Source organism: Penaeus vannamei, chromosome 38, assembly GCF_042767895.1.
Source record: "Penaeus vannamei isolate JL-2024 chromosome 38, ASM4276789v1, whole genome shotgun sequence".
In the NCBI taxonomy this organism is placed as follows: domain Eukaryota; kingdom Metazoa; phylum Arthropoda; class Malacostraca; order Decapoda; family Penaeidae; genus Penaeus; species Penaeus vannamei.
In genome coordinates, this window is record NC_091586.1 from 4,516,596 (window position 1) to 4,526,595 (window position 10,000).

The following is a 10,000-nucleotide window of genomic DNA, read 5'->3' on the forward strand; positions in this document are numbered from 1 at the left end:
ATAAAAGCATTTGATATTATTCGCTTTTTTTATTTCAATAATATACGTATCTATTTGCCAAAACATGGTAACCATCTATTAAGGACTAAGTAATCATAATGACAATAGCAATAACAATAATAATGATAATAATTACAAATATTAGTAAAAATTGCAATAATTATCATAGCAATATCACCATAGTAATAACAATATCAACAAATTAAGACTGAAATCTGCATTTACCTTGTGTATTCTTCTATTCAGCTTCTGTCTTCTCACCATAAGGGAATCCCGCGCATCTCGCAGGTGAGATATTTCTTCTCTTAGGTCTGACTCACGCCTTTCCCTTAGTGCCTCTTCATTGCCACTGCCTTTTCTTCTTTCCTACATTAGGTGTTATTGACAGAGTAAACAAACATTAATAAATGGTTAAGATAGCATTATTTCAAATCAGAAACAACAGCTAATAGTAAAGTTATTTCATTTCAAGGGCTTTACTGTAGGAAATAAATCAATATGAAAATTGTGACAAAATTTTAAAAGAAATTACAATTACTATTCCACAATAAATCATAACGTGTCTTTGTTATCTACATACAAAATGAAACAGGTCTATTAAGCACAGTTTTCTTTATACAAATCTGTAAATGATCTTCACAGCCAACTTTAATGTAATTCCTTAAATGATCATAACAATCTACCTCAGAGTCTTGTCTGGAAGTCTCCAAGCGGAGTTTCTCCTTGTGCATCCACTCTCTCTGCTTGACTGCCTCCTCACGCATCTTGACCTCATTCTGGAGTTGCTGTGTTGCCTCACGCAACTTCAGGATACGCTCTTCCTCCTCAGCTAGCCAGCCCCGGTCACTCTCCGTCTCCCCTTCATCTTGCTGGTAAGCATTCAAATGAAAATGTTATTCAATTTTTCTACCGCTAACCATATATATCATCATATAAATGATGACTTTAGTGCAGTTCATATTGGATGAGATCAAATAAAAAAATCTTCCTTCTACACCCCTTCCTCCATTCCATCTTTCTTTCTTTCCATTCATCCTTTTATCCTTTTTCTCAAGTACCTTGAGTCTTATTTCCAGGGCCCGAATCCTCCGCTGGTCAACAATGATCTGTTGTTCAAGTTCTTCTTTGCGCTGCAATTCCTCATGAAGACGTGTTTGGAGTTCCTCTTGCTGCCGTCTCATTTCCCTCACACTGCCCTCCAACTCCTCTACTCTGAAAGAAGTACAGGAAGATATACTGATAGGAGAGCGTCAATATTCTTAGGAAAGCTTAAATACCCCTTTCTTTTTCTGAAGTTCAATAACCTTTGTGAAAAATTTTCTAGTGGTTAATTCACTTCTGCTATGGTGCACATGGCAAATTCTGTGTGCACTCTTAACTACATATTTAACCAGAACTCTTTTTGCAATATATTAGTGCTGAAAACAAAACAAAACAATAATAAGTGTTGACATTTTTCATCTCAGGAGATGAAAAACATGAAAAAATAATAAAGCAAGTTTGCAGAGTAAATAACCCACGCACAGTAACAATATGTCATAACAACTCTTACTTGGTGTCCGCCTGTTGTGAGATGGCCGAAACTTTCTCTAGGGTTAAGAGTTTCTTCTGGTAATGTGAAATTTGCTTTTTCAGGGAATCGACACGACTGCGATATTGGCCAACATCTTCAGATTCCCCTTCCCGCAATTCCTGAAGAAATTTTTTAAAAAGTCTATGAATGCCTGGCTCTTCAACTTATGATATTCTTAAACCGTAACATGGTGTGAAAGTGATATGCAACAGTAGCTACTTTACATCACAGTTCATAACTTTTTCACAGGTTAAGAATATACAATACAATACTGATATATGTGTAGCTATACAGTAAAGAGATTATAGGACAAGGAAAATTAATGAAAGCATAGGAAATAAATAGAGCATCAAATTTGAATATGAATTACACCTAAAAGCCTAATTCTAAGTATAATAAGAAGTACCCTTTTTAGGAATTCAGTCTTCATATAACAATCTAATTACATAATAAGACCATAAAAAATAATACATTTTCCTACATTCCAATCACTCCATTGACAAAAAAGTACCCTATTCCCAAAAAAGAAAAAAAAAATATGAAGTCTAAAATCTAAAATCTAAATCTGACCGAAATTTATTTACCTTTAACTGATTCTGGGCTTCCTCATAGAGCTGCCGAGCCCTGTGAATCTCCTTTTCCAGTCGCTCCATCTTAGCCTCACACTTCCGTTTTGTCACCTCGGCTTCCCCCCCGCAGCGCACCAACTCTCGGATAAAAGCTTCCTGTTGAAAGGGAAAGCGGACTCGTCATTATGGAGATTTTTAAAACAATGCAAACAAACAGAACCAGCAAGAACACCTCTATTAAGCACAAAGAGAAAAAAAATACAAGGTAAATGCAAGCACATTAGAAAAAAAAAGTTAACCATAACCATTTCATAGCAAATTATAAAATATAATAACAACAAAAATAATAATAATGACAATCAAAGAGCAAATAAATACACAAATAAAGAAAGAAGGAAAAAAAAAAAAGATGAAAAAAAAAATTGGTCTCTTACCTTCAACCTAATTGTTGCATTCAGTTGCTTGAGTCGTTGCTGCGCTGCTCGCAACTCTACACTAACCCGGCGGATTTGGCCTCTGCGGAGGTCTTGAGATGCTGACAAACGCTTGACTTCTTCCACTAGTGACGTACTGCTTTCCTCATCATCTCCTATCTGAGAAATAAAAGTACCAGGGAACTGAATAAATTGTGACAATGAAAAAAATTCCATTCAACATTTTTTATTTATTTACCGTTTTCTCTTCTTTTTATACCTAATGACAGGGCCGGATTCAATTGTGATGTAATATTATGCAACAGTCTAGACTTTGTGGCTAGCCCTAAGCTATGTACAGATTAATGAAAAGGAAGAGGGAGAGTTCAGAAGAATTAGTAGAAAAGGGAGAGAAAGGTAAACGAGCAGAAAAGACAATACATCTCACTTATTAAAATATAAAAGAAAATAACTTGGCAAATATTTACCTTTTCAGATTTTGATTTTCTTCTTGATGACTTTGAAATCTGGGAGAACCTTGACACACTAGAGAGTGAAGATTTTCTTCTGGGATTTGGCACTTCATGCTCTGAATTTGGATTCAAAGTGTTTAAATATAGTTATGTAACATTTACATTATAATCACACATGGAAAGCAAATATAAACAACATGCTGTATGTAAACTGAGAGTGTATGTAAACTGAGATGAACAATATAATCATTTAGAGCTAATAAATCAGTCCCATACCTTCATCTGAAACAATATCAGAATGAACAGAAGACTTGACATCAACACCTTCCGATTTCATTGATGAATTAACCTGAGACATCACAGACAAACGACCCTCAGGTACCAATGCTGAGGTTAGAGATGAGGAGACTGAAGAGCTCCTTTCTATCGAGGAACTGACATTCTCCCTGGTTTTCCGAGGAGCCATCTGAAGCCCCTTTGTCAAGAGAATAGACTCTGCTGTTTTGTGAGAATGTCGCGAGGACTTTCTAGAGGATGTGTTCTTGGACTGAGCCTTGTCCTCTTGCTTCTTGGCCAACTCAGATTTTCTTCTCTCTGCACTTTGCCTAACTTTGGCAAGAGTGTCATGGCTGAAAGAACATGGTAGCTTTCAGTCAGCAAGAGAGACACTAAAAAACTTTATTTCATATTCAAACACTACAGGACATCAAAAGTTGAATGAGATATTTGGATTAGGATCACAGCTGTTGACTGGTAGATCTCAGTAATAAAGAAGCATATTAGATTAAAATATTAATTGATCTTCTCAAAATATTAACCCTTTCAGACCTCAACAACTCACCAGTGCTGCATATACATCATATTTGCTTACGGATAATTCACTCTGCTGTTATCATAAAGTAATTTAAGTTAAAGTATTTGTTCCGACTGCTCTATACAGTATATGATGGAGTTAACAAAGCATAGTTCTCACCTTTCCTGCACTTTATTCACTACATCATCTGTGACGGAGCGAAACCGTCCTTTAAGGACAGCCAACTGGTCATAAAACTCTTCCCCAAAGGAGGACATTGAGGAAGTATCACTGTCTGAATGTGACATTTCTGTCCCAGATTCCATTGTTGTGTTGGCCTCTGGCTCACTTAACTCCTCTGAAAAAAAAGAAAATGAACTACCTTCAGAGACATTAATTTCAAGCCTCTTAAATGTGAACTAGAATTTCCCCTGTATAAAATTTTCCAGAATTATGTTTACAACAAATATTTGAGATGGTCTCTCTATCTTGACTCTAAACATAGTTACATTCTCAGTTGCAGTGCTGTCAATAACTACATTTTCATTTATTACAACCTTAAACAAGACTTATACATTTTCAAAAGTAGTCTGTTTTATAATGCCATATATAAATGACAAAAAAAATATAATCCTAACAATAATAATAAAAATACCTAAGAACTGATTCTACCCATCAAGCAGCAAATGTTTCTGTCACATAACCAAAGAATTCTGATTTACCTATAACCTCTAGAACACGGTTCGTGGCCGCATTGAAGCGCAGAGGCCCCAAGTCCATCCCTATGCATTCCTCTGCCTCTGCCTTTAAGCACAGCCAAGACTCAATGCGTGCCTTCTCTGTTGGGGACACCTGAGTGCTACGCAGGATCTCAGAGAGAAGATCCTCAGCACTAGAGACTAACAATTGCCACTGTGAGGCAGCAAACTGAAATCTGACAATGATGAATATGAAATTAGCACAAGATTTTTTGGTAATAAAGTTCAAGAAAATACTAAATATAACAATAAATGGCATTGTCTACAGATAGTTAGACAGATAGATAGATAGATAGATATAATAATAAAAACAAAACAACCACCTCTTAACCAAGTTTCAAAATATTCCTGTTCTTATACGTCAATGTCTTACTTGAACATGTCCTCAGTGTCCACTGAACCTGCGTCATCTAGTGCTGCAACAGTAGATGTGTCATTGGTGCCTGTTGACTGCTGAACTGTTCCCAAGGACTGCTGAACACTGCTTTGTATGCCAGTTAAAGTTGACTGTCTGCTCCCAGACTGATGCTGAAGGGATATGGTATGTTATCCTAAACACTAATTCAGCAAAGTATTCTCCCCACTATGAAATAAGCCAAAGGTAAAGACATCATATAATAAACCATGCAAATTCAAAGCATTACAAAATAGTCACATTTCATCCATCAGTATAGTCAATACCACAGTTATAAATACATAAACCAAATTTAGTTAAGCCAGAATTCAAGAAATTACAGGTAATGTTGTGTGAGCAGAACTGGGAGACATGGTCGCAGTTGATCCACGCGCACTATTTTGAATCGCCATGTTGACTGCAGGGAAATTAAGGATGTAGCGTGCCAGACCGCCATACTTCAGAGTATTGAAGGAGGCATCAAAGTCTTCAGCTGATGGAGACAGGCAGCAGACCATCAGGCTTAGGCTGTTGCCACCAAATGCATCCTGAGACAAGGGAAATTTTCTTATTGATTTGAGTATATATGACATGTATATATTATAGATAGACATATAGATAAACATATACACATATACATATATATAATATATATTTATTTATTTCTCTATTTATCTAAATTTACATTTACATTTATATTCACACTTACACTTATACATTTACATATGCATACAGATGTACAGTAGTACAGATATACAAACATATCTGTATGTATAAAAACACATATATACATAAATTATGTAATTATATATATATATATATATATATATATATATATATATATATATATATATACACATATATTCATATTTCCTTTACTGTTGTAAATAAATCTGTTCACAAACTCACTGCTTAGTGAGAGCTCGCTCCTTTACATACCTTTAAAATATGCGTCAACTTTGACTCTTTGTAAGGTATAGGCCCCTTGTATGTTTGGTCTGCCAAACAATGGATGACATTTCCTAAAGCCTTCAGATCAGAGTTGAGGAAGAAGGATTCCTCACCAGGGCGCCCATAGTCCCCATACCCAAACTGCACAAGTCTCTCTGAGCCTCCGAGGTCAACAAAGCTCATCCGCGAATACAGGTACTTTAGCTTCCCATCTGGAAATTTTTGGAAATACTCAAACATTTCCTGTATTCTGAGGGATTGGGTAAGGAAAGAGGTGAGTCCTAATAAGATCACATAAATTTATAACAAAAAATGTATCTACTTCCCCATACAGAGTGACTTTCTCCTCTTTTTTATTTTCCCAAACACTTTACCTTCCTAATACACTGTGGCTTCCTATTCCTCCAGTGCACCTCAACCTCAATAACTAAGAAGGCTGAATACCCTTCAAACTGCTCTTTCTAATAATTCTGCTTTAAGAAACATTAAAAATCATTATTCAATCAAAAGAAAAATGGATGAGGTAATTCAAAATCTGATTTGAGAAATGGATGACGCCTTCAGAATATGAAAGGTTTAAAAGCATAAAAGACGAACAATATTCCCTATCACTGCAGGGATTCCCTTCCACTTCCTCTGAAACATTACCTATCCTGGCAACGTCAACCCTGACCAACGCACCTCAACCTCAACCTGAAAAACTGACCTGGATCCGTCCACTGGTGCTCCAGAATGAGGGAGAAGATTGCGTGTGAGGCTGAGGGATCGTGGCTGTGGATAGCTGCAGTGTGTCGGTGGACTAGGCCAGCCTCTAGGCAGTTGATGACCTCTGTGATATTGCTGCAGTCAATCACATTTAGGCCAGGAATGACGACATTACCCTTGAATAGATGAATTTTTTAGAAAGGATACTGCTTTCTTGGTTGGATTCCCAAACTTTCCATCAATATTCTCAAACTCTGACTTTAGTTCATTCTGTCTATTGTACCACTGGCTGTTTTTTTAGCATATTCTATTACCAGTTCATTTCATCCTATTCTTAGTCCATTCATTCAACTGACCCCTAACCTATAGATGAAGACAAAATACCAATAAAAGTTTTACCATATTGTCTTCTAGCACATTCAGTTGCATATAGGAGTTGGAGGTGGAGAGCAGGTCATACACAGCATCCCTTTGCACTGCCAGATAGCTCACATGTACACGGTATTCTCTCCCTGGGCATTCCTGCAATTAATCATTTCTAAATGAATTGCAGTATCATTTAGTTTTAACATAAAGTCTGTGAGTTTTGTTAGTAAAAATGTCAATCCTGTAATGGTAGCATCTATTATTTCCTAATTCCTGAAAATCACAAAGAAGTATACAAGTACAAGCATGCATCCACCCACACAAACACACACACACACACATGCACACAAACAAACACAGACACACACACATGCAGACACACAAGTACAAACACACACACAAACACACAAATGCACACAAACAAACACAAACACATACACATGCATACACACAAACACACAAACAAATACATACACACACACACACACACACACACACACACACACACACACACACACACACACACACACACACACACACACACACACACACACACACACACACACACACACACACACACACACATGTAAATATATGGATAGACAGATAGATAGATAGATAGATAGATAGATAGATAGAAAGATGGATAGATAGATAGACAGATCAGCAAAAAAAAAAGAAATCTAAATATCTAAACCTCATATTTGATCAATATACCCTGAAAACAACTAAAGCAGAGAAATTTCTGAAAAATATATTCTTACCTATCCTGTACTCCCACAGCGAAGAACAAAACCAGTAAGTTGTTTTCAAAACAATCAAAATAATTCCAAAACCCCTAAATTCAATATGAAAGAAAAGCTTTTGGTAAATGGCTGGTTTGCCATAACAGACATTCCAAAGAAACATGAAATACTCATTATATTTCAGTCATTTATTCCACAGGAAATCACACTCACCCTCATGAGATTGAAAACGTGCCGCACTGCCTGGGGCAAAAGTCCAAACTCCTCTTCGTTCATAGCCCACAAGAAGTCTGGGCCTGTCATAGTGTATGTCTTGCCCGAACCACGCTGCCCATAACCGACCACTGTCACGTTGTATCCTAGGGGAAAGATACAGTTTCATGTTAATGTTAAAGTAATGTGGAACTAATTTGCTCTCTGTTTTTGGTATGGTAGGAACAATTTAGGATAAAAATATAATGATGTAATAATGATGATGACTGATGATGACATAAAAAAGTGATGATGATAATAATAATAATGAAGATGATGATGATAACTATTCTTATAATGATCATGGTGATGATAACATGATGCCTTATTACCATTTCACACAATGCACTCACCCTGAAAGAAGTTGATAACCATATCCGACAGGCAGGAGTCATACAGTTCCTTTTGTGTGACATCATGACCAAAGACAGCATCAAAGTCACAAAAATGGTCATAACCCAGGATGACCTGAGAGGCTGCTGGAGCAACCTGAATACACGTTCCATGGTTGTGTTCCTGTGCTGTCTGTGGTCGCACCTAAAAAAAAATATATGTTTTGTAAGGGAAATATAATACCCAGTATGATTATCATTCTTTTTATTTTATATCATTTAGATACTGTATTATATATATATATATATATATATATATATATATATATATATATATATATATATATATATATATATATATACACATATATACACACACATATATACACACACACACATATATATATATATATATATATATATATATATATATATATATATATATATATATATATATATATATATATATATATATATATATATATACACGTATGTCTTTCTAATATTGGTCAATCATTACAGTTTGGACACCCTAAACTAGGGTAAATTGATAATTATATCCTTGTAACGGACTAAAAGTTGCAGTTGCTGGCAAAAGAAATAATTTGCAGACACAAACGGTAATGCCACAAACAAAGGAAAAAGATCACAGAAAGAGCCACTCACAGTCTACATTCACTTAATGCTCCCAGGTTTTAGCTTTATCTTGCCATGCATAATGAGGTGAAGGCAATATTTCCCAGGGGGTGTTGGGGGCCAGAGCCCCCATCAACCCTCCTCTCAGGCAGTGGCCAAAGGATACACAGTCACAGCAACTTAGATTGTTTAAAAAGATTTTGTGACGTGAAATTGGGGACCATCGTACTTAAAAGAAATACTCTATTTTATTTTCATAATGGTATTTAAGAAAAAATTAAATTGGACCCAAAAATTTTATTCATCTTATTTAATTTATTATGGCAACGAGATTTTTGGCAATTTTTCCACAGCTCTGGCAATGATAAAACTAGGGAAGAGGAAAGATTTTTCTTTCATCACATAGCGACTCTTGAAATTAAATTTCTTCAAATTATATACTAGTAAGCTTAGCTTCCATACCTTAAATTTGGGAAGGGACAATAAACTTTCGGTATTATTGGAAATGCACTCCCACACCTAAATCAAAGAATTTGAGCTTTCCAAGTAGTAGAACACATCATTCTATGAAAATTTTCTTCTATACCATCTTCCCCGCAAACTGTTAATAATGGTAGAAGAGAAGGAGCCACACCACCCTTACGCCTCCAACGCCTAGACAAAATAACACAAAAGTCATTAAAAGCGACGTAAAATCAGAAGGATTAGTAGTAGATGATGTATGTGAGGCAAATCAAATGAGCCAATTAGATTTGTGCCTGAATGTGACATGACCATAAGCACTGTTGTCCACCTCAATAGAACCAATCAGATATGGAATAGATCATCACATGACAATAGAAGCTAGGCCTAAGAGAAGGCAGTTGAAATTCAAATCAGTTCCATCATGGCTAGTCAGTTTGTAGGGTGTGAGAATAATTGCTTCGACTTCATCGCGAAATATCGCCAAAATAATGACACAAGCTTATCATACCTGCGAAGTCATGGTGTACTCCCAGTTGAAGTACACTGCCTACACTATAAGACACTGTATCATTAT

General features: G+C 36.0%; 1 protein-coding gene across 1 annotated transcript in view; it reads right to left on the reverse strand.

Moving 5' to 3' along the window:
• The window catches only part of cos (kinesin-like protein costa), a 16,340-nt gene that overhangs the window by 5,020 nt on the left and 1,320 nt on the right, over positions 1–10,000 (reverse strand). Inside the window, exons 2-18 of the mRNA XM_070115830.1 lie at positions 8,347–8,530; positions 7,955–8,100; positions 7,029–7,151; positions 6,631–6,805; positions 5,913–6,136; positions 5,315–5,521; positions 4,953–5,107; positions 4,544–4,755; positions 4,002–4,179; positions 3,305–3,657; positions 3,044–3,144; positions 2,577–2,735; positions 2,158–2,298; positions 1,553–1,692; positions 1,059–1,212; positions 684–869; positions 226–366 (exon numbers count right to left, since the gene is read on the reverse strand). Of these exons, the coding sequence (XP_069971931.1) occupies positions 226–366; positions 684–869; positions 1,059–1,212; positions 1,553–1,692; positions 2,158–2,298; positions 2,577–2,735; positions 3,044–3,144; positions 3,305–3,657; positions 4,002–4,179; positions 4,544–4,755; positions 4,953–5,107; positions 5,315–5,521; positions 5,913–6,136; positions 6,631–6,805; positions 7,029–7,151; positions 7,955–8,100; positions 8,347–8,530 (2,979 nt within the window). The remainder of the gene's footprint in view (positions 1–225; positions 367–683; positions 870–1,058; positions 1,213–1,552; positions 1,693–2,157; positions 2,299–2,576; positions 2,736–3,043; positions 3,145–3,304; positions 3,658–4,001; positions 4,180–4,543; positions 4,756–4,952; positions 5,108–5,314; positions 5,522–5,912; positions 6,137–6,630; positions 6,806–7,028; positions 7,152–7,954; positions 8,101–8,346; positions 8,531–10,000) is intronic.